Source organism: Episyrphus balteatus, chromosome 1 (assembly GCF_945859705.1).
Source record: "Episyrphus balteatus chromosome 1, idEpiBalt1.1, whole genome shotgun sequence".
Taxonomy (NCBI): Eukaryota; Metazoa; Arthropoda; class Insecta; order Diptera; family Syrphidae; genus Episyrphus; species Episyrphus balteatus.
The window spans coordinates 44,514,993-44,541,335 of NC_079134.1; the positions used below are offsets into that span (position 1 = coordinate 44,514,993).

Genomic DNA, 26,343 nt, shown 5'->3' on the forward strand with positions numbered 1-26,343 from the left:
AATTTTTTCCGCTACTGCTTCGTCTGAACTAGGGAGAAGTGCTTTTCTGCAAATACTCCCCCCCCCCCCCCCCCTCCTTTCTTGTATTCTGCCACCAACAACTTACCAGTGGGATTTTACCGATTCTAAGTTTGGAAGGCACTCGGTGTTCAGAAGTAAAATGTGAGAGTAGGAGTTGCTTGCTATAATCTGTTTGTCAGAGAAAGTGTGAATTATAATTTCATAGAAAAATTCATCACCAAATTTTATTTAGAGTTGAAATTTGATTGTTTCTGCTATAAATTAATTACCTTTTAACAATTCTCATGAAACAGATCCTAGTAGGCAACAAATCAAACTTCTTCTAAGAAATTATAATTCACACTGTCTTTTGACAGTGGAGTATAACAAAGAAATACATAAAAGGGCAAGGCCTAGTGATTAAAAACTCTCAACCATTTTTGTCTGCGTTTAATTATGGTACATCTGGGCGCAATGTTTTGTGCGATAGAGTATCACGCCAGAGGTCTGGGTTCGAGTCCCCGTCTCCAGAACCTAAAAACCTTTTTTCAGGGTTACTACTATGCATTCTTGTGCGGAAAAGTGCATCTAGGTGGTAAATTGTAGGTTCCTTTAGTTTTTGAAATTTCAATTTTTTTTTACGGAATATCAATTTAAATAAACTCACTCACTCCTTTATGATGTTAAAAATGAAAAGAAATAATTTTTTAATAGATTTAATTTGAATTTATAGAAAGTATGTCCAGCATAATATAAATTCGCTGAATTAAGGATACAATTTTCTCTCGACCTTCTGTTTACCACTGCCTCCTTTATTTCCATAGAACTTTGTGTTCATTAATATTCGGTATGTTTTAAAAAAACAAAGTTATTGTATTTTTTGAAATATTTGGATGATTTATATTTGCATTTAAACTTGGCAACCACAAAAATTTTGTTAATTATTGTTTCAAAAAAATATTTTCAACAAATACTCAAAAGTATGTTTTTATATTTTATTTTCAATGTAACTTTTTATAATTTATTTGTTTCCAAGCCCTTAACAAAAAATAAAGTTTGTCAACAAAATGAAGAGACAAAAAAAAATTCAAATGAAAAATGTCCTTCCCCGGGGATAATTATAAATTTTATTTTAATTTTTTTTTTTTGTTGTCTTGTTATTTTTTGTTTTTTTTTTTAATTTTAATTTTACCTTTTTCCTCTGAGGATTTTTATGAAGAATTTATTGGATGTAAACAATTTTTCTTTTTTGTTTTTTTTTTTTTTTTTTGTTAACTTTTTGTTTTTAAAAGAGGGTCAGGTGGTTTTAACCTAGAAAAGGTGTGATTATTTTTTTTTTTTGCTGGATTTCTTCTGTTTTGAGGTTTATGGAGATTTTAAATATTTGATGAGGGTATATATAAAGGTGATGAGGATGTTGCTGACGGCAAGGATATAATTTTTTTTTTTTCATTGTCTGTCTTACCCTTGGTCCTTTAAATCACTTATCTGTATTGTCATAGAGTTTTTTCTTTCGATAAACTGATTTGACATTGGATATTATATTAAAAAACAACTCTCTGGCCAGGTTACTGTCTACGTTTGCATTTTGATATAACAGAGTTGACCTTTATTGTAAATGTAAAAGAGATCAGGTATTTAATTTTGGAAAACAAAAACAAATATTTAAGAAAGGTACTCTTAACACGTGTTGTTCTCTAAAAGCTTGTGAAATATAATAAGCCTTTTGATGAAATAATAAAAAAACTAAATTTAACTTAATAAATGGGAAAATGTTTTGGAATGAAACGGTCCCAGGTGATAAAAAAAAATAAAAATTTAATAGCAACACTTGAAAAATAATCTTGTGTTTGTTATAGTGCAGAAACTATGAATTCAATATTAAGAGTTTAACAAAAAATAATAAAAATAAAAAAAAAAAATAAAAATTGATCTCCCCTCAGATTTTTTGTTATTTTACCTCAAAGGAATGATTTATTACTAAAAATACGACATTCATTCAAAATGTATAAAGATTTCCAACAATTTGAGTCCAAAGACCAATACTACAGACCAAAAATAATCAGCAAAACACCTTTCCAAAGTTTGTTTTTTTTAGTTCAGAATATTTTTTTTTTTTTTTCAATTTTTTTCTGAAATTTTTTTTTGGGAAAAATTGATTAGTTTTCAGAATTTTGACCCCAAACTATCACAATTCTCTAGGTTGACATTTTCTCAAATGTTCTTCTCCAAAACAAAAAAAAAAAAGAATATTTAAGAGAGTCCTTTTGAAAAGTTCCTGTGAACAGATAAATTTCTACTTGACGAATGCATACAATTTCAAAATGTAGAAAATTTGAAACCAACAACCCATCTCTTGCAACAATGTCAAAAGAACAATGCCTTGCAAGTAAATTATCGTCCTTTTTTTCATACTGACCATTTTACAAGGACTCAATAAATTTCAAGAAAAAAAATGATATTCTTTTGCATATACTCGTTACAAACAAAAATCTAGACCTAACATACAATGAACACCACAAGGCCACAAGACGCAATTTTTCAATTGCATTGCATTTCACACTCCTTCAGCATACAACCAACAGTCTTTCCCCCACTCTCTTGTATAATGGAAGGATTCTATATTTCATTCTTCGTTATTTGTCCTTCGCAGAAGAAAGTAGATAGTGTATTTTCACTTGCATGTAATATAACTCATTCTCTGACACAATGTGAGTAGCTCTTTTTTTTGTATGTGTATAGTGTGTGTGTTTGGTTGTGACGAAAAGTCCTATTCCTCAGGAGCTATATTTCCGCTTCCTTACACTTATATACAAAAACCTCCTGCAGCAGCAGCAGCATCCCAGCTATACACCACACAAATAGTGTGCACTCACACAAAATTCACTCTTGACACTTTGAAAATGTGCAGATTCATTTTGTCAGAAGAAAGACTACCCGAAGTAATAACATACAAACAAACAAACAAAAAAAAAAAAAACTTCACCTCCTTTCGGAAATCCATCAGGACTTACTTGTCAGGAATTTTTTATTTTTCGTTTTTCATCTTTTGACCGAATTTGTATACACCAATTCGTAGGTTTTTCTTTCAAAGCTGGCAACAGAAAAAAAAAATTGCTTGTGGGTGATAGGAAATAAAAAAAGGGAAAAAAACAATCTTCCTCTGAAATACGATCGGAAGTGCAAAATTGTCAACGAGGCAAAAAGTATTTATATCCTTCATTCATGTATATGAACCTTGAGGGAGTGAGTTTGAGTTAGTATGCTGCTAGTAATAGAGGAGAGCTATAGAGCAATCATATTCGTTTTGAATTTTTTGTGGTTTAAATTTACTTATACTATATTCAAGTAGACGACACTACTTTTTTATGTGGACGACAGGCAGCAGTCAGATTTTCGAAATGAGAATTGGACAGTTTGGACAGAAGAGTTTAGGTAAACTGTACGTTGATTTTTCCTAAAAGCACTAGGCTAGCAAAAAATTGATATGACAGAATGATATTTTTAAAATTATTTTCTGGAATTTTCGGAAATTTGATATTGAAAGAGTTTTTACCATGAATGTGTTGTGAAGTGGTTTAAAATCATTTTTGAAGGATGAAATTATTCGTTAAGCGAAATTTTTATAATTTACGGAAATTTGGTAATGAGTTTCTAAGAATCCTTGTTGCATCCTTCAAAATCAGTTATATTAATTCTTGTGAATTTACAAAATAATTTTTATGATAGATGTTGATAAAATTTTAAACCCATGAAAACACTTAAATTAAATTTAAAAAAATTAAGATACAAAATTTGGAAAATATTAAACCCTGAAAATTAAAATCCTTAAAACTTTATAATTGGAAATTCCATTTTTTTAATGAATATACAAAATTTTGAATACATTTTTATAAATTTTAAAAAACCAAATATCCAAAATCCAAACTTTTTAGTATCGAAATGCAACTACCCCAGAATTTTAAAATTCAAAAATAAATTTTCAACGCACTTTGATATTCAGAAAAATGAAATAACGATAAAAAGAAGATCATTATAATTCAAATCCAAAAGCAAAATCTAATCAAAAAAACCTAAAATTTTTAATAACCTTTAATGAAAAAATCAAAATTACGAAAGAACAAAAACTACAAATTTTGAATTGAAAACCCAACAACATTCCGAAAACTAAACTTCCCGAAAATCCCTTAAACATTGGGTCACAGACTATTAAAATTCAAAAAATTAAAAACCGAAAATTAAGGTTCCAAACCAAAATATTCTGATAGTGAAAAATTTAAATCCAATCACGAAAAAAAGACATTCTAAAAACAAAAATATTCTATATTTTATATTCTTATCAAAATGAAATGAAGTTCACTTTAAATTTAACAGACTTTAAGCTGATTCCATTTAGTTTAAGAAGAAATTTATTGTTTTAAAAAGATGGGAATTTAAGTTGGCATTAACTTATTTTAAAGTGCCTTATTTTTTCAATGAAGAACAAAATAAAAATTTGGTTTAAAAATGTACAAAACTCAAAATTATAATATTATTTGACAACGAATCCATAACATCTTAAATCCCTATAACCAGCTATCCAAACTATCTTATTAGAGACAAACTGTAGTTTAAAATCTCTAAACTAAAAAAGTTCAAAAATTTTGATTCTCGAAAATTCAAAATTCTAAAAATAAAATAGAAAAAAAAAAAACAAGCAAAACTATTTTGCGGCTTCGAAATACTGACAAATTAAATAAGTTATTGGCAGAATTAATTCTAATTACCTTTTACTCCAAACATAAATTTATTGATATCCTGGAAACTAAAGATCTTGAAAACCCTAAAATCCACAAAATTATATTCGCAGAAACCTACCTAACCAATCAGAATTTTCATAAATCTACAAAATCCCAAATTCAATAATCTGATTCAACAAAAATAAAAACAAATTAACAAAATTCCAAAACCGAAATGTTTTGAAAATTAATAAAACCGAAAATTAAAATACCCAAAACCAGAAAAAAAAATTAAGACCATCACTAACTTTCCAAAAAATTATATTTTTAAAACATTAACTAAAGAAAGCACCAAGGGTAAACAAAAAACTACAACATTATAGAGGAAACATTCTGAATTATGTTAAATTTATTTATTTGCCTATGCAATTATAACTCGGTTATAGGGATTTCGAAATTTCTAATTTTAAAATACAGATTAATTGTTTTTTTTTTTTTTCTGAAATGTGTGTAATACATTTCCCATTTTTTTTTTTTTTTTGCTTTCTGGATTTCGGGTAGTCGAAATTTTGAATTTTCTGAAATTTGGATATTATGTATTTTTGCATTTTAATATTTTCCACATCACTAAAATGAAATTACAGAAATCAGATCTGAATTTTGATTTCTGTTAAATATTTGGACATTTTGAAGGTTAATTTAAGAATGCTTTCTTGTCCTTAAATACAATTATTTTCATCTTAAATGTAGTTAGTTGAAATTCAAAAATCCCAATCACCGACAGATTTAATTTGAAAAACCCAAAATTTTCTTAAGATTAATTCCAAAATCATGAAAATCAAAGATGTAAACCGTGAAAGGCGAAAAATCTCGAAATTTAAATTGAAAATTTTTTCCCAAGAACCAATATTTTAACAAACATTTTAGATCTTCGTGATTTTGTTTTTTTTTTTTTTCAAAACTTGGATTTAAAAAAAATTTTCTAGTTGAATTTCGCAATTCTTGATGGTTCTTATTACTTGCTCTATAGGGCAAGTATTGGTTTCGTGTCAAAAAAATAATTCGAGGTTTTAATCAAAACTAACATTACGATACTGGAGAAGTCTGAAAAAGTGGTTTTCGTCATGACGTCCGTCGGTCTGTGCGTCGGTGCGTCTGTGCGTCGTCAAAAAAAGGTGTACAAGAAGCTGCAGCCTAAACAGGTGGACGAATTTTCTTGAAATTTGGTACAGATGATTATTTCATAATTTCCAAGGTTGGTTTTTTTTTGTTTTTTAATATCTCGCCTAGAACGTATACCTCCCATACAAACTTTTCGAGGTATTGCAATTTTCTCGAAAACGGCTCTAACGATTTTGATTAAATTTGACACAAGTAATGCTGTACGTATATCTAATATAACTGCGTTTTTAGTTTTTCTCAAAAAATACGGATAGTGGAAATATGACAATTTCTTTTTTTTTTTATCGCTAATGTCGGCTCTTCCCGTGTATCGTTAATGAGTTATTTCAATTTTCTCGAAAACGACTCTAACGATTTCGATTAAATTTGGTATTCGTTATAGTCTTAATGAGTCTAACAAAACTGCGTTTTTAGTTTTTCAAAAAAATTTCCTACAACGGTATGGTGCTGCCGTTTTCTGCCAAATTGATGCATTTTTTAGTTAATGTCGTATATTTCATCAAAGGCTAAGCCAATTTTATTCAAAATTTGCAGACAGATATTTCTTATCATTTAGAAGTGTAAAATGTAAAAAAAAATCTAAAATGTTTTGAAAAAAAAAAAGTTTAAATGGAATTTTTTTACTTTTATTTTTTTTTTTCAAAATTTAACGAAAATCTTTAATTTCCAATAGTTATCTAAGATATAGATACTTTGAACTACAAGAGCAAGTACGTGCGGCCCCAGTCGTGCATTTTATTTTTTGTTTTGTTTTTAGAGTTTTAGTTAAGGCATTCCGACACCATTCGCTATTTCTAATTTCTAAAAAACAATTTTTCATACATAAATAATATAAACATAAAATTTAACATTTATTCTTTTTTTATTGCAGGTAAGCAACTAAATAAAATTACATGAAGCTTTCTCCAAATAATCTCTAACCCTGTAAGTCGCTATAAATTTAAATATTTCCCATTTAAGTATAAATATAAATATATACATAAAAATTACAACCAAATTACAATCTGTACCTTTATCAGATTTTTATAACATCAAAATTTATAATAATTGAAGTTTACAAATTAATAGTGACCTATTTTCTTCTAAATAGTTCTTTACTAAAATAGTGTCTTTAAGAAAGGAAGTTAAGTAATTTTATAGAACATCCTTATTTTCAAAGCTTAAAAAGTTTTTTTTTTTGCTCGGAAGGAAATACCACTCAAACATTCCTGCACAAAAACACTCAAATATTTCAGGGAACTTTTTATCTTCAATTAAAAAAGTTGTAGGAAAAAAATTTCAATTGCACATATAAATCGAATAAATTGTCTTACATACCTATTACCAAAAAAAGCTAGAATGTAAAAGAAAAAAAGACACACAAAAATGCTACTAAAAGAAAGAAGCAATATTTATTTATTCTTCATTTATCTACAAAAGCATATGTTTGAACACAAGAATAAAAAAAATAGAAGAAAGAAAAAAAAATGTTTGTGAAAAATGCACAATCAGGTCTCTGGACGGCAATAAAAGCCAAACTCCTTTTTAGTTTCCATCTGCAACTCTTTTTTTTTATTTTTTGTTATTTGTCTACGATCATAAATTAGTTCCTGCGAAAAGTTTTCTAGGTAAGTAAGGCAGCAGGATATATAAACCGGGGAATATACACTTCGCGTCACTTGAATAGAAACAACATTTTTTCTTTAGAAAATAGCGATTGGCGCTTTGGTGAGGTAACTAAGTAGATTTTTGGTTTTGCATTTTCAAAGAGGAACTTTTAACAAACAATGTTGTAAAAACAAAAAACCCAAAACAGAAACCGTATGGCTTCTAGTTGCGTTTTTTCGCATTACCTCACAAAAAACAGTGTTTTTTTTGCGTCACTTGAATAGAAACAAGCTCTTAAATTAGATAAAAATGAAGAAAAATCATGAAAAACACTAATTATAACAAAGCAATATTAAGCTTTGACATTATTTGCACATTATAACCAGTTATGGGCTACGAGCTACCAATAGGCACCACAGAAAATGCATAAATAGAATTTAACATTGAAAATGCACTTCTACTGTACACAATCGTGGACCTAATTGGAGAAAGTGATAAAAGTGTTTGGTAACTTCTTACAAATTTAAAAAATGACATTTTCTACAATTTAAGGATTGAATAAGTGAAATAAACTTTCGTTTTTATCCGGAATGCATCTGTTTTGTTTTTATTGCGTTGTTTTTTCTTGAACTATCCTTGTGCAATCTCCAAGACGGTTGTTCTTCCACGTTCCTAAACTTGCCAAGAGCTTCTACCATTATTTCTTTGTAAAAGTAAGCATCTGTTTTTGAAGCGTGAAGCTTCAATTTTGCTATTGCACATCATAAAAACAAAGCGTATTACTATAACACATTTTAGTGCCCTTTATTGGCGATGCGATAAAGGTTATTCTTTTATAAACCAATGAAATAGGGCTAATATTAACGTGGTCCATCTGAGTTGGTATGTTTTCCTTTAAAAAACCACTCTTTACCTCACTACTTTTCAGTTCGAATGCAACTATAAAATAGTTAACTTTTTTGTAATCTTAGTAGAACTTAAAATGTTGTTATTTTGCATTTCGAGGCTTTTTTAATGTTGTGCACCTTTTATAACTTCCAGGATGGAACAAACCAACACGTTTCCATCACACTAACACCACGTTTTTGACCGATTTTAGCGGCAAAGTGAAGAAAATTGCAGCTAGTTTTTAAGTTATTTTTTTCTCTGCTCGTGGCTTGGGTCTCACCTGTCTTATTTTTTGATTTGATCACTAGTTTACGATATTTTAAAAATTATCTCATCCAAATTTGGCAAATTTTCCAATATCTTTCTCGATTTTGCATAGTGCAGGTGCATTTCCAATGTTAGCTGCTATTTATGCATTTTCTGTGGTGCCTATTGGTAGCTCGTAGCGCATAATTGGTTATATTGTGCCAATAATGTCAAAGCTTAATATTGCTTTGTTATAGTTAGTGTTTTTCATGATTTTTCTTCATTTTTATCTAATTTAAGAGCTTGTTTCTATTCAAGTGACGCAAAAAAAACACTGTTTTTTGTGAGGTAATGCGAAAAAACGCAACTAGAAGCCATACGGTTTCTGTTTTGGGTTTTTTGTTTTTACAACATTGTTTGTTAAAAGTTCCTCTTTGAAAATGCAAAACCAAAAATCTACTAAGTTACCTCACCAAAGCGTCAATCGCTTTTTTCTAAAGAAAAAATGTTGTTTCTATTCAAGTGACGCGAAGTGTACATATAAAAAAAAAATTGTGTTTGTAGTTTAAGTGTGTATAGAGTAGAAGTAGATTGTACAGACACTGAGACAGAAAATGCATGTGGTATGTGTCTTTCTGACTACACAAATGCTCTAGAAATATAAAGAGTTTTGTGCTTGCCAAAAATTTGAACCAAAAATGCCAGTCTTGTCTCTTGTGTGCATTCTCTGAAAAAACAAAAAAAAATGCACAGGGTGAAATGGACGGTAAAAGACAGGATGATAGGACAGGGAAAAAAAATTAAAGAAGATTCTCAAAGGAGTTTTACAATTTCCATTAAAAAAAAAGAAGCAAAATGACACTGAAGGGACTTAGTTAAAATTGGAAAAAACGAAAATCCGAGTTCACAGTTTATTTTAATTTTAAAGGTAGATAGGTACTCAAGCAGGAAATTAATAGAGTCATAAGTTAAATACCTTTCAAAAGTAATTTCTTGTAATTAACTTTTAAGTTCGGACGTATTCACTTCAAGCCAAATTAAAATAACATCCTTTTTTTCTTAAGTTTTAGTGGGTTCTCAGGTTAAGAATTTCAGCTATCGGATTCTGAACTTTTGGAATTTTCAAATTTTTAAAATTTTAATTTTATTTTAAATTTTAGTACCTAAGTTTTGTTAATTATATTGTGTATTTTTTTTTTTAGATTTTAGGTCTTATAAATTCTTAGTTTTCTGGGGGATTGATGTCAGAATATTGAAAATCCAGAAAACCACTAAAAAAAAAAAGAACTAAATCCGAAAGTCTGGAATATAAGAAAATCTGAAAACCAAAAAAAAAAAATTCACTAAAAAACTAAAAATTTTAAAAAGTTTACTCAAATTTTTTCACCAAGTTTTGGGAATTTTTGTTTCTGGATTAAAATTTTTCCTAATTTTGGGGTTTTTGTTTTGTATTGGGCTCTTTCTGTTTGGATTTACGTATTCTGACCCACTTTAAACTATTATTTTGTCAAACGACAAGTGTATTGGAGTTTAGATTAGAATAGTGGGACCCCAATTCAGAAATTTGTAAAATCCAGATTTTTTTCTGTTATACGGGTTTTCAGTTTTTTGGGTAAAAAGTATTTAAGTCTTCGGAACTTTGGTTTGCAGGAATTCGGGTATTTGTGATTTTTATTCACGGGTTTTGGTTGTTTCGATTTATTTTTGTCTATATTTAAGCCTTTTTAAATCCAAACATTTACGGATTTTGGGTTTTATTCGCCTTTATGAATCCTAAAATTCAGTATCAAACAAAAAATCCCATGGATTTAAAGTCAGAATCTGAAATATAAGAAATGCGAAAACTTATTATGGATTCAAGAATTTAGTTTTTAGGGGTGATTATTTTCGGTTCCGAGAGCAATTTTAATCTTCATTGAGATAAAACTTGGCCAAAGCCGGAAAACCCAAAAACCCGAAAATGAGAAATCTATTTGCCACGAAAATATGATTTTTTTTTACCTATTTTTTGATAAACTTTGAGGATTTTTGATTTTGATTTGTTTTCGGTGTTGGGCTTTTTATTTAGGTATTTTTTGTGTGGTTTTTGTTAATTTTTGTAAAGGGTTTTATCTAATTTGCATGATGAACAAAAATGTAATTTATACGAACAAACCAAATCCAGTAAATGTGAATACCCCCAAATCTTCAAATCCCCGAATTACATAAACTGGAGAAAAATAATGCAAAATGTATTTTATTTTATTGGATACCAGGTTTTTGGGTTCCTACAGTTTCCAAATCCGTGATGAAAGTTTTCGAAATTTTAGGTTTTTTTTTAGATCTTGGGGTTTTGGGGACTCAAATTTAAAGTTTTCTTAATAAAGCTGATTCTGGTTATTCGCAAAAATTGTTTTCAAGTTTTTGTTTCTGTTTGGCAGCGATTTTCATTTTTCTTTCCCGATTTAAGAATAATTAAGGATTTCATTTCTTGATAAAATGTCACTAAATCATCAAAACTCAGAAACCCCAAAACCTTGAAAAATAAGAAAACCCAAAAACCTATTTTGGGTTTTTTGGATTTTCGTTTTTTATGACTTTGGATTTTGAGATAATGTGTTTTTTGTTCTGGATTATAAGCCTTATCACTTTTATGAAATTCCCGAATCTTATTATCCATATAATTTTTGTGTAAAAAAGGCATTGTCATGTTATAAAGTAAAAAGTCAGTTAACAAAAACTATGGTCTTTCCATTATTTAATAAACTCAACAACAGCCTTTACTTTTTTTTAGTGTCCAACAACTATTGAAACTTTCTTCTAGCACCTGCCAAAAAATATATCACAAAAAAAAAACTTTAAACTAAGGTGAATTTGTGACCATGAAACGGATTCTAGAAGTTCGTCCTTATATTTTGCCATAAGTAAGATTGTAACTGTTGTTCACAAACTGTGACAAAAATGCAAAATTTATTATCAAGTTTACAACTTATACCTATACGAATTTTCCTTTAAAGATTTTACACAATGTGAATGAAACAAAACTATATAAGAAATATACAACCAAGTCCTTACGTTGTTATCCCTGAAGCCATCTCCTTCCTTTTCACATCAAATCGTTTAAAGATAAAATTGTTTACAGGTAGAAGAAGGAAGATTCATGTGTATGTTGCACATTGCATTTCCAACAGTAGATACCTTTATCCGGTTGTGTGGGGGGCGAGTATAAAAAAAGTAAGTCGTTATTGTAATGTGTGTATCTATGTGTGATATTGGCTATATCCTTTCACATAGATATATTTTTAAGCAATTGTTGTCTTCTAAGTTAGATAGTTTTTTCTCTTATTTTTGTTGTTATCCAAAAAAAAGATATGTTATAAGGAAAAGTAGAAAAGGGAAAAGGGGTTAACAAATTGAGCAAAAGTCATTTGAGAAATCTTTGAAAATATTATATGATACAAAAAAGAAAAAAAAAACTAAAAAAAAAAGTTTCAGTGTTTTATGATGTTGTTGTTGTCATTTCTTTTTTTTGCTGGGAAGGAAAGATGATTTCCGTAAGTTGGATGCCATTTCGGCATTGGAGGGTATTATTTTTCCCTTAGCAAAATGCAATTTAACGGAAGTAAGAAAGGATGTTGGATGAATCATAAAAAAAATTCCACTGCATCTTTGAGATTTTATGTTTACAAAAAAAAAAGTATATATTCTCTTTCAATTTATGAAGGAAAATAAAAAGAAACAGTTATGGAAACAAGGATAAAGAATGACGGTACTGGGAACTGGGTATTTTATATGCAAGCAATTACTACTTTTTTTTATGAAGCAATTGCAATGTATTCACTATTTGTCCTTTTCAATGTCAACTTTATTTACGTTTTAGTTTTTTTTTTTTTTTATTTTGAAGCAAACAAAATGATTGTTTGCTTTTAGAAAAATGAAAAGAATTTTTAAAACATTGTAAAATCGGAATTCATGATTTGACTTTATGGCAATGCAAACTTATATATAGTTTTGTCAAAATGGAGCTGGACTTTTAACATCATGTTCGTAAATAAAATTGAATCCAAGTGAGCGATGAGTTTTTTACGAGTTTTGAAATTGATTGATCCAAAAAACAGTTTTTGTTATTTGAGATTGGAAAATGTAAGTAATCCAAATCAAATAAAAGATAATTTGAAACTTGAATTTTTTCCAAAATTTCATAAAAATTCATTAAAAAAGAAAGAACTTCAGAAAACGTCGTCTGTCAGAAATATGCTAAAACTGAAATTAGGTATAAAAATACATAAGATTAATATTTTTGACAGTGGATCACTTGTCCTTAATTTTGTATGTTGGGGAAGTTTTTTTTTTGTGAGAAGAAAGGGTATTTTGATTTCAGATTTTCTTGCACTTAAGATTTATTTAGAATCATGTATTGGTAAAGTATGTGGATATAAGCCTTTAGAGACATTGACTTTTGGTTTTTTGTCATACATATATTTTGTTTCGTTCTATTCAAATTTTTTTTGGATAATCAGTTTTTATAAAAAAAAAAAATAAACCGCGAAAACTTTTGACCCCCAAAAAATCACAATAGGTACAAATTTGAAGAACTCAAGCTTTCCAAAATTTATTTTCAAACAACAAAATCTCAAAATCATAATAATTCCATACAAACTTAGATTTATGTACTATTTTTTAAGATTTTCAAATGCGGGCTTTTGAATGCGGGCTTTTGGTCTTAGGACCTTTAGTTCCTAAATTTCTGACAAGAAATTGTTGATATTTAAGCAAACAAAATTATTACAAAAGGTCCTAAACCATAAACATTGTTTGTCTAGATTTTGACCCCAAGAAATCGCTAAGTTTCCTAAGCTTTTTTAATCCGAAATAATAAGCAGAATCCCGAAATCAAGATCCCATACAAATTTAGACTTTTATCTACACTATTTATGAATATTTAAAAAAACGGATATTGGTTTTGAGGAAAGAGGCTTCTGGATTCATGGCAAGAAATTTCTTTTTATTTTGGCAATTAATGAATCAGCCAACAAAGTGTGATACAATTTTCCAAAAAAAAAAAACACTATTTTTAAAAATTTTTGGGGATTTTAAATTTGTAGATACTTAGAAGTTTTAATTTTAAGAATTCGCCGTACGGTTTTGGGAATCTAAGGAAATAATAATGCAATTAAATGAACTCAAAATTCAGTAAGTACGAAAATTAAAACATTGAAGTCCCAAAAAATTCAAAAACTTCCCCGAATTTCAAAAAAATCGGAAAATCCAAAATTACTTACAAAATTCCGATAACCAAATCCAGTTGAATGACTAAGATTTTTACAAATTTTTGAGAATTTTAAATGAGTATAGAGAATTGGGTGTTAAAGTTCACACCCGATAACTTAAGGGTATAGCTATGCATAGCTCAAGAATCTTTATTTCATAAAAAAAAAAAAATTGGTTTATGACAAAATCCCGAAAACCCAAAATCCGAAAAACTCAAAAAGTCGAAGCCTCAAAAGGGTAAGAAATTTTCCAATACCGAGTTTCAAAGTAAAGGTTGCGTAAAGAATTCGTAAATTTTCTCAAAGGGCAACTATACTGACAAGTGTTTGAGGATTTTCGCTTTGAAAAATTTCTTTTCGGTTTCTAAATGAATGAAAACCACAATAACCCAAATCTTTCAACTTTTCAAAATTTTGAAAATCCGAAAACTTCTAAATACCGGAATATAAATATGAACCCAAAACAAAAAAAAAAGGCCAAATTCACATTAAAAACAGAGGTAATGAACTCTAAACCAGTCAAAGGTAGGGTTTTCATTTCTTTTAAATTAATTGCTAATAAGCTATTCCAATCTTGTTTAGCTTTAAGTATTGTAAATTAAAAATTATAAAAATATTAAATAAATAAAATCATTATCCAGGATGAAAAAGAAAAACAAACTCGCATTCTTAACAATTTAATTCCTTTTCAAAGAAACTATATAAAATATGAAAAATAACAATTTCATTTATATTATTTTCATTTTCATAAATAAAATTTGAAGCATTAAAAAAAAAAAAATTTCATTGTCTGTCAGTTTGTCTGGGGTTCATCTAAGATCCTCTTATATTTCTTACGCTCCTCAAATCCAATTTAATAACAATTTCTTAAAAACAACTGTCATCCTTGAACAATCAAAAAAGTGTCATGACCGTGTCGGTCCGGTCGACTTTTTCTTATACACACACAAAGTCTTAGAAATGCGAGAGTTCAAAGTTTCATTAAGGTTGAGAGAAAAATCCTTGTCGTCATTGTAGTCGCCGTCTTCGTTGTCGTCGTAGTCGTCCTCATCCTGATCTTTCGTCGTCGTCCTCGTTGTCCATGAATGTCGGAATGAATGAGTGTATTTATGTTTATACATGCGACGACGAAGTCCTTTTTTTTTTGTCTTGACCTCTTTATATATTTTAAGTAAGCGCATCTTTTCCAGAGGGCTAACTGCGAAAGAAAGAATGAATTCTCTGCTTCAAGGAAAAATCTGTTTAAATATTTAATCGTTGAAAAGTGATTAATTTTTTTTTCTTTCTTTTCCCACAACTTTGACCATTTTTTTCTAAGTCTTTTTTTTTTTTTGTATCTACTTTCAACTCGTTATTTCTCCATCACTCTTTCTTGTGTAATATTTTACAGAAGACCGACTTTGCGTTTATTTGTACTGCGAGTCCTTATTTCGTGAAAAAGAAAAATGAATGTGCGAAGAAATAAGTCCGGAAACATTTGTATTGCTCCCGCGATGCGAGAAGGGAAACAAAGTACTAATACACACACCATACCTATATTCCCAGTAGTACCAAGTCAGACCATCTATGCTTCTACCACTATTCCCGCCGCCATCACCACCACCGACACCGACCGTCAGGACATCCTGCTGATTCCTTAGGTCATATTTAATTTTTTTTTCTTACCATTTTTTTTTTCTCATCTCATGAAGTATAGTATCTTTGTCGAAAGGATGCAGTTTACTCTTGCAGTTTGTTGGTTCGTTCTTTCGGTTTTTTCTCTTGAAGGATGTTTTTCCTTTTTTTTTTTTGTTCGTTCATCACTGCATTACATTTTAGACACACTCCTTTGCAGTTGACTCGACACTTTGCTGGTATTTGCCCTTTTTTTTTTTTGGTGCGAAATGTTAAAAAGTCATTTGACCATTTTATGTCCTTACGGACAGATATTAAATACATATATACACACACTTATATAAAAATGGAACGATATAATGCACTTGGACATGCTATAGAAAAGTGCAATTTTAACAGAAACTTGTCACGCAGCACAGAGATGTTCTTCTTCTTTTTGCTTTGGCAATGCTGTTGCAACAACAAAAAAAAAACAATAAGAACACTAAAAATCAGGACGAAAATTTACTAGAATCATCAGTTAAAGGAAGTAAGAGAGTATAGAGTGTGTTTTACCACGTTTAACTTTATATAAAGCGGAAAGACACAAATCAACAAAAGCCTTTGCGCTGCAATATTTAGCTTAACACTTTAATAAATACCAAAAGAAAAAAAAGAGGGAAAAGAGAGTTTTTCCGGGATAGAGAAAAGAGATAGAAAGAGAGTTAGAGAGATTTTTATAGCCGATTTGAGTTTCTATTACAGGAAGATTTATAGCCAGGATGTTTTAAGAAGGAAAAATATAATTTATCATTTATTTTTATTTGTTGCCATTTTTTTTTACTCTTTGATCCTTTTTTTTTACAAAGAAGCCCTTCGTGCATTAATAGGGGCAAAAAGAACTCCTTACAATTTTTGTTTTGCTATTAGGCGTCTCTCCTATAATACCTTCAAGCGTTTTATGTTAATCAGCATGCAGAAATGTGGCAACCCTATAATCTGCTCATTTTTGCTGAGGCAACCCAATACTTATATTTTTTTTAAATACAATTCAATATTGACTATGACAAACTCATGAGCGCTGGCAACCCTAAATTATATGGCGGTATATATTGTACAAAGAAAAGTAAGGCTGTTTTTTGGAAATTGGAATTAAAAGAGGATATCTGTAGGTGAAGACGGATTTCGAGTACTTCAGAAATGCAATCATTCTTTGTTGCATCATTCCCAATCTTATTCTTCTCAGAAATTTAAAAAAAAAAAACCCAAGAAGCCTTTGTTGGTTCTTGAGTACATTCCTCGAATATGATCTCAATCATAGTTCCTCTCAGATTTCCAGGTACATCACTTTGATACCAATTTCTTTATAAAATCTAAAGAGGCTGTAGAATTGGGCCTTGATTTGTCGGGCATCTATTAATTGTGATGGGAAAATGTCTGTAAGAAGATCTGGATTTTTTTTTTGGACTTTTCTATTTCAGAAGAAACGAATTCTTTTTAGAGAAAGAGAGACAAATATTTGACTAATGAAAATTGCACTGTTGAATGCTTGTAGTATTTTCGTACTCAAATGTGAGCAGGCAAAGAACATTTTTACAAAATCCGATATCCATTTTTCGCTGCTGAACTTCTTAAGGCTCTTGACGATTACTTCTTACAAAAATTTTTCAAACATAAAGATCGGAATTCAGAGTCGTCACTCAAGTAAAGTCGGACCGTTAAGGGGTTCTCAGCTAAAAGAAAAAAGGTTTTGTTAATGCTTTGACGTGATAACGTCTTATAAATCGATGAACCATGGCAGCCACCACAAAAAAGTGACGCAAATTTCTAACATTCGACTCTGGCAGTGCGGCAAAAATTTCAATTCAAAATTAAAAATAAACTATTAGAGATACAAAAATCTTCTATAGCTTATTTGAAAGATAATAACCTAAAGTTAAATACATTTGAAGGATTTAAAAAAATTCCATCTCTTAATAGGGTAAATAGGGGTAAAAGAAAATTTCAAAAAATTGGCTATTTTCTAAACTCGACAATGTAAGGAATTCAATTTTTTTTATCAATAGAAAAATTAATTGCAAGACTGACAATGGTATTGAAAAAATTCTAAAAAAATTTCAAAACAAGCTATTAATGGTTTTCTAAAACTAAAACATGAGGTAGACCTTTGACAAAATAGTGATTATAGGTAGGGGAATTTTTTTTTGACAATTTGAAAAACGTCATTCGAAAGATAATAAAAAAAAAAGTTAGAGGTCTGATACGGATTTTTTTTTATTTTTTTTTTTCGTTTCAAAATATGAATTTTTTAAAAACACCTACTTATTTTGGGGTGAGTTTTTATTTTTTAAATTTTTTGTAGCATTCAAAAATTTCAAAATTTCAATCTATTTTGTAGTCACAATTTTGAGATAACGGTAAAATAAAGTTTTATTATTCAACAGGTTCTATCTTTTGTTCCAAAGCAAATACAAATTTAATTTAACTTTATTGAGCATCCTGATGATGTTAACTTTCATTTGGTATATCACACATAACAGTACATTCACTACAAGCTACACAATGTTAAATTAAAAAAAAATTGCGAAATACCTCAAAATACCTGTGGAGATCTGTTGATCATGAACAGCCACCAGTGCGGGAAGTACCGTAATCTCAGTTTGGAATTTCGACATGGTTGGTTTTAAAAAATTCTAACTTTTTTTCTAGGCATCGCCGAAATAAGATTGAAACGTCATATGAAAGGTGAAATTATAAGCTTTTACATGATATAAAATTTCTTATAGATTGTCTAAAAAAATTTGATTCAATAGCGTGAGAACATAAAAATAAATGTTTTTTTTTGCTTTTTTTAATGAAATTTGATCGAGTTCAAAAAAATTCTAGCTCTTTTTTGTAGATGCCTAATAGACATGATCGATTTTATAGGGACGCTTAAGTTGCTCGAAAGAGGGCTTTGATGTTCAATTCCCTTCTCAAACAAAAAAGAAATTAATTTGCTCTTTTCGTTTGTGGAGCTCAGCTCATTCGTAGCTCTAGTCCTTTTCTGCAGCACTGCTTTGTATGCTTTTTGTTTAGCTGCATGTGCTTGCTAGCATTAATTATCAAACCTGGTATTTCAAAAGTGGCATCTTTGATGGCTTCTTGACTATTTTGTCACTTAGCCTACGAATTCTCAAGTGGTTATTTGAAACGCGATAGGAAATCTCTTGCGATTGTTTAATTTTTTGATATGGTGATGGTCTCGACAATTGCATCGGTACATTGGCTACTACCAGGTAGTGGATAGAGTCAATTTTTGCTCGTCAGAATTTTCGAAAGTCCATAGAACTGGAGATGTGGTCGGATGTGGTCTTGTGCGGGCTATGCATTACAAATTTTCCGACACAGTTTAATTGTCATAGCTAGAAATTCGCTTGTAGGTTTTTTCAAAAAGCTCGAAAAAACTATAGTTTCAAGATGGCAAAGTTAAAGTATGAAAATATGTAGATATATCAATGTTCGTTCCAGGGTCCATATTAACACCTTCTCTAATAAAGATCCATAAATGCAATATTGTGGGCAATTATACAGCAAAATACGGCTTGTGGTGTCCTAGAACGAGAATACTTTGTACCAAACATTATAACCTGACTTAACCTTTTCCTTTTTGAATTTTGTTTGCTTTTTGTTTTCAACATTTATTTAAGTTAACCTTTACATCAACGGGCACGGTAGTGCCCAGCCAAGTTCTCTAGCAACTTTGGCACTACACCCTTATTTACGACCTTATCGACCCCCTCTAACTTCCATACCGAAGATACCCAACTCGTTTTATTTGTTAAGCTGGTAAAAACCAAGCTCCTCACAAAATTTCAGCTATTTACGATGAGTAGTTTCTGAGATATATGGCTTCAAAAATCCCAAAAACCGTAACTGACTCACTGATTCACTGATTATGGAGAACTTTCCGCTATCGTAGAAACTTGTAATTTGGCACGTTGATGGGTCTTGTGGTGTATACAAAGAAAAAAATCGAAAATTTGAGATTTTTAATTAAGGGGGCGTGGTAACCGCCCATTTTCTCTTAATTTACATCAAATACTTTAGAGCACTTCTGATTATCGTAGAATCTTGAAACTTCGTTGAATGGTAGAGCTAGTAAGTTATACCAAGAAAAAAATTAAAAAATTTGAGAATTTTGGATAGGGGCGTGGCAACTGCCCATTTCTGCTGAATTTTCATCAAATATTATAGAGCTCTTCTAACTATCGTAGAATCTTGAAATTTGATAGAATGGTAGATCTGGTAGTTTATACAAAAGAAAAAATTTAAAGTTTGAAAATTTTCTCTAAATTTCCATCAATTATAGAGATTTTAATTACTACAGCAAAACCTTGCAAAAAGTAGTGAAATCACAAAAAAAAAAAATACTGTTAAAAAAGAGCCAATTTGTATGTATATGTAAAATTTTGATTTTTTACTTGGCATATTTCAAATATGTAGCTTTAAAAATCGGTAATTTAAAGAAAAATTGTCAAGAGAACAATCAACATTTTATTGATACAAATTTAAAGCCAAGCTTTAGAACTTGGTACACTTTTACATTTCATTACTTTTTCTGCCAGCATAATTTCATCAACATAGGAGAACTCCCGACAAACAATTTTGGTTCTATAAAGCTTTACAGATGCAATTGTTGCTTCTGTAAAGCATTAAAGAAGCAAAATTGTTACTAGAGCTTGGCTCTTTTTTTTAACAGAAATGTTTTTGTTGTGATTTCCTTATCGTCGAATATCTTCTTTTATTTTCGGTAATCTTTGAGGAATAAATAATAAATTGGATCAAAAGTTGCTGTTTCCTGTGTAATGTTATTCCTGAATTGTTCTTTTTTAAATTGACAATAACACGAAATTACAATAAAAGACATGACTTTTTTTTCAAGCTTTAAAATGAATTCAAATGTACCCACATTTTTATACATCCTTTTTCCTGAACTTCCTTAACCTTTTTCCGAATGCAATAAAAATCAAATCGAATTGATATTTCTTATCGATCAATTTTCGATTTTCCTATCATCGCAGACAATAATCCTCACCTCTAACCGCTGCAATCAATTTTGATGGGTACCTCTAGTACCTTAGAGTAGATAGATACTAGAGACCTATCTTAAACTCTCTATATGACATGTAAAAATCCTTAAAAAAACACACATTTCCACTGAAGATACACGCAGAGCATCAGTGAGTGAGAGCTGTTAAGGTTAAACAACGTTAAAATCATTTGAACTGGAAATTAGTAATTCCAAGTCCGCAATCCTTATACAAACGCATATTCTAGTATACTAGGTACTCATAGGGTTTACTTGGTTGTACCTACTACCTTCCTACGTCGCTGTGTCTCGTTGTCGTTGTCCTTGTCATATCAAAGGAGCAAAAACCTATTCAAACTGGAAAACCGTTCACAGAGTAATAACGACTCCTTCATGCAAATGCACCGTGCTGACATTTGATTCGATTATCCTCCTTTGTAATAGACATTTTTCACATCAGTATCAAGATGAGTACCTTAGCTACTTGCATACACACATACAACAGAGAGACTGAATCACAGGTAGATATAGATAGATATATATTTTAGAGATACAAATCCTTGATGGTGCCTTTTTTCTATACTCTACTCATGATGATGGGTATAGAAGCTAGAGAAGTATGTGTCTAGAGATATGAAACGTATGCAAGACTCATGCCAGTTCCCAACCAACGCTAACGCTCCGCTCGAGACTCGAGAGATATACGTGCGCGATAATGTGATGTGGAGGATGCGAGGAGGATATGCGCTCATACCCTCGTAAAAGGATGGAATGTTTTTTTTTTTTTTTTTTTACTTTCGTCTTTCGTTTGCTCTCTAAGCTTTCTCATCTATGACGGTTGCCAATTTGCCATTTGCCAAAGGCAGAAGGGTAGAAAATTTTGCATTTGATGCTCAACAGGATTTTTCTTTAGAAAAGGATATATACCAATTTTACTGTTTGTGTGTGATGTGGTAGAAAGTGGAAGGATGGGAGGAGTGGGGGGTAAAAAGTGGATTTGGGTATGAAATTGGTAGCAAGGTGAGAGTATATAGAGAATGTGAAAGCTTAGCTAAGGTGAATTGATTATGTCAGTTTAACACAGTCTTGAGTAATTTATTTTTTTTGTCGTTTTTCTGCTTTCTTATACAATTCTATGTTTTCTTTATTTTTTTTTGCTCATCATTAAAGGCTCTTACGAGCAGAGGCATGGGACAAGAGTGTGTCGTGAAATATTAATGAGTTAAATTGGCTAATATAAGGTTGAGTTATTTTTTTTTCCTCCATTTATTATAATTCAGTCGAGAGATCAAAGGCAGAAAAGAGAGAAAGAAATTGATGTGAATGTGATGATGGCCTTGATCTATACTGTATGAAATGTTTGGCTATTTTGAACTACTTAGACAGGTGTTTTATGGTGGCGAAAAAAAAAAACCAATTAAATAACCGGAAGCTGGTTAAATTAGTCTTTTAAAACAGAGATCTCGATTTGAGAATGAACATTGAAAGCTTTGAAATAGAAAATGAAAAGGATTTAGAAACATTTCTTCGGAACTCAGGCGTTTCATTGCTTTAATATGATTAAGTTCGGTAGTTCTTTTAATTTCCAACCTTAAAGAAGAATTTTTTAACATCTTCAAAAGATTAAACTCCATTACTTCCTATGTTACTTTTTCGACATTACCGTCATTGGAGGGTTATTTCATCCGAAATAATTAGCTGCCATTTTCGTTTGTCTTATAATTGAACAAAAGCTTCAAAAAGCGGTCCAATTTTAACTTCTGACAAAACCAGACGAAAATTCCTCTATTACTTCAAATTCCACTAACTTTGTGGAGTGGAGAGCTCTCATCCACTTACCCATAGATCAATTGAAGTCTAAATAATATTTAAGGAAAAATATACAACCAAAAAAAAAACACGATGTTAAATCAACCAAAAAGGTTCAACCTACTCAAGTTACTCCACGCCACTTAGTTTCATCAGCAATGAAATAAAAAAAAAATAAGAAGAAAAAAATGGAATCCTAATACAATATACATTTTGCAATAAATCATATCCATTACTTCTTATAAAGCAATATAAAGAACCAAAAAAAACAACACAACACATTTCTAGAACACAGACGTCGTAGTAATATTTTGCTAGTAAAAAAATGGAACGAAAAAAAAATGAAACACAGCTTTATTTAATTACCTATCTAAAACCAAAATCCCATTAGATAGGTATAATATCTTTTAGTATAGTCTTTTGAAGTCGTAGTCGGCGTCGTTGTCTATCTCTTTAGGTCGTCGTGTCGGTTGGTTTTGGTTCTCTCTCCCCAACTCTATAGAACTTAATTGACCATCTGTAAAGTTGACTTTAACCTACTTATCCTACCTCTCATCCTTTGTGGTATAAATAGAAAAAAAAAAACACACACAATGGGCATCGTTTTCTATTTAAGCTTTGAATTTTTCTTTAGTCTTTTTTTATGTTCCTTGAGTGTAGGCTTGGAAGTAATATGTCTTCTCTTAGAGTTTTTTTTAAATTGATAAGTTTTTTTCTTAGCTTTAAGTTGAATCAAATTTCATTAATTACATTTTAACTTTTTTTTTTTTAATTCTTCTTGGACAAAAAAGTCTTGAATGTTCTTTTAATTAAAAATACAATTTATCTGCAAAGTTCTAGGAATTATTCATTAAGAAGTGAAAAAGTAAAGCGACAACCTTTTACACTCTAGTGTTAAAAAAATCGTATTAAACATTGCTTTAGGCAAAAGTCAAAGTGTCATTTAAGGACATTCACATTATATAAAAAAAAATTAAAAATCGTTAGAGATTTTTTCAAACAAATTTTTAAACATTTTTCTATAAAAAAAGAGAAAATATTAATCAACATATCGATACCTTCGCGTAAGAATGTATCAAGCGACATTTTTTTCGAAAATGACTCGAGTTAAGCGACACGTTTTGGTACCATTTTGGTTGTTCTATCATTTATGCAAATGAAACTAGAGAGAAAATCCGAAGTCAAACATTTTCGAAATATTACCGTTACAAAATCTCAATAATCGATTTTTTGCTTCTTTTATAGCTTTTCACTGGTTTTGTTTCAGAAATAAAAACCTAAAGGCTTTGGGTGTGTTTAATTCGAATCCGAAATCAGAATTTTTCTATCAGCTCGCGTTTTTGAGATATTCCTGTTAAAAAATCTTAATAATTGATTTTTTTTCCTACTTTTAGCTCACAGTGGTTTTGTATCAGGAACAAAACAATACTTTTCTAGATGTTTTAAGTATTTTGAACTTGATTCCAAAATTATAATTTTTTTCTATCAGTACCCGTTTTCGAGATATTCTCGTTAACAAAATCTCAAAAATTGATTTTTAGCTACATTTTAAGCACCTGAATCAACCTAGACTAAAGCTGTTACATAAGATTTGAAATTAGCTATGCAAAATTACCAAAAAAAAAACACTTAAAAAACTTCATAAAACATAAAAAAGGTGCAATTTTATTTACCAGTGTTATGAATATAAATTTCATAGAGGTATAAAAAAGCATTCATATAGCATCAATATAATTAAAAGATTAAATATTAAAAAAAAAGTAATTTTTTGGAATTTTAAATTAATTCTGAATTTGTTTTAATTTTAAAAATCAATTTTTCGAAAACAATATAGTGATCATTTGAAAATTTTGATTTAAAGCATTTGTTAACAATTTTTAAAACATAATATCAACTATTTTCAAAAATTATTTAATTTTTTTGAACAGCTTTAAGAAATTGTTGGTTTTCTTTGAATTCAAATTATTTGTATTTAAATTTAAATTAACGAAAAATGGAAATTTTTTTAAATTATATAAGCAATATGAACTCTGAGAACAATTTCCTGTGACCTAAATATTCAATTTAATTATAAAGCTTGAAAATTTTGTATCTACTATTGTGAAATAAATTTTAATTGGATATGTCAACCCAGTTTTCATGAAACGAAAGATCTATTTTTAAAAATGTCTAAGCATTCAAAGTTATTTAATCTTAAATAGATTTCTTCATAAATCAGTAATTCAAAATATTATGTATGCATTTAAATCAACTTATATATAATTTACATTGCATTGCATATAAATATCCTTTACATGTCTCATATCCCTCAACACATTTCATTGTATTTACATCACAAGAAAACCACAAAAACCACATTTTAATTTAATTATTCCGAACCATAAAGTTTGTCCATTCTTAAAGCACATAAACATACACTTATTTGTAATGAAACATAGACACAAGAATTATGTAGAATTATTTAAATAATTACAAAACTTTAATTCAAAAATTGAATGAAAAATGTTTTCATGAAATTAAGTCCTTTTAATAAAACACTTAAAAATATTCCCTTACCTTACCTCAAATATTTTGTATATAAAGTTCAAAATTATCAAAAACTAAAAAAAAAATGTTTGGATAATATTCTTGTTTTTCTAAGAATTTAAAAAGGAATTTAGTCAGTTTCTAAAACTTACCCAGATGCAACTGAAAAAATAAGCATTTCGAAACATCCAGTTCTGAAAAAATCACACATGAATGATAAATTTATACACAAATCAAAACACCCAGTTTTGGAAAGGGTCACTCATTCATATTTTATTTCTATGAATGTAACACTTTTTCTCTCACTCCAAATTAAAAAAAAAAAATCAAAAACCGACCGTGAGAATTTCAGTGTGGCACATTTACACCAATACCATACTAATAATTAAGTTATCAAATATTTAAATAACCCAGATTAGATTACATTCACAAAATATTTCAATGCAAAAAAAACTGTGCTAAAAATGCATGAAAACCAACCATTTCTAACTTTGTTTTGCAACAACCCCCCTTTCTAAAATTCTATTTTTGGTATTGTAAACAAGGTACCTACATTCGCTTAGATATTCCGCACTTTAAACATTCACAAAAAAAAAAAATAATAACACAAAAGTTTAGAATAAAGGATATAACTCTGAATATTGCCTGCTTCTACTATTGTGTTAAAGAGTTCAAAACCTCCATTTACATAAAAGGGAAGGAATACAACGTTTTGAAAAAAAAAAAACTTTTGACAGTCCCTATCTCATTATGTAAGACTTTAGTGTAATAGATTTAGTTTGGTCTTGAAGTGCAACGGAGTAAATTGAAAAAAATGGTACGCGACGACCCAGCCGTGCTGCAAAAACTTCAGTTTCAGAGAAGCTTTATAACAACAACAACAAAGAAACGCAACACAAAAAACCAACCACGAATGTGACCAAGTTGAGTGCGAGAAACTCCAAGAATTTTAATGAGCGTCAATTTTTTTTTCTCAAAACATCCTTTTTTGTTCCTGTAAAGACGGCTAACATCCGAGTTTACAAATGATGGTACAAATAGGGTGACCATATTTTCAAAAAAAAAATCCTTTTTATAAATTTTCATTCAAGCTTCGAGAGATTTTAAACGAACTTTACTGCAGTTTAAAGCAAAGTTGCAATCGAAAAGCAATCACTTTTAAACCAATTTGCAACTCATTCATAAATTATTTATATTTCATTCTGAGTTAATTTTTACACCATTTTTAACTAAATTGTAACTAGTTTTAAACAAGTTTCCAATCAATTTTAGGACAAATTAGCAATCGAATTGCAATGAGTTTCAAACCAATTTGCAACTCATTTGAAACGTATTTACATTTCATTTTGAGTTAATTTTCAAACCATTTTAAACTTGTTTAAAACCAGTTCGCAATCAATATTAAAGCAACGTAGCAATCGAATAGCAATCAGTTTCAAACCAATTTGCAACTCTTTTCAACTAATTAACATTT

The 26,343-nt window shown here is 29.6% G+C and overlaps 2 protein-coding genes across 4 annotated transcripts in view; both read left to right on the forward strand.

The window, feature by feature from the left end:
- LOC129905842 (neural-cadherin-like) overlaps nt 1-26,343 on the forward strand; it is a 658,269-nt gene that overhangs the window by 523,574 nt on the left and 108,352 nt on the right. Inside the window, exon 12 of one of the 3 annotated variants that reach the window (XM_055981447.1) lies at nt 6,772-6,876. The exons of the other annotated variants lie outside the window; for them this stretch is intronic. Coding sequence (XP_055837422.1) covers nt 6,772-6,797 — 26 coding nt within the window. The 3' untranslated portion in view covers nt 6,798-6,876. Of the gene's footprint in view, nt 1-6,771; nt 6,877-26,343 lie in introns of those variants that run through there. 3 annotated transcript variants of the gene reach the window in all.
- LOC129905841 (neural-cadherin) overlaps nt 1-26,343 on the forward strand; it is a 269,076-nt gene that overhangs the window by 22,896 nt on the left and 219,837 nt on the right. The gene's annotated exons all lie outside the window — the stretch shown is intronic.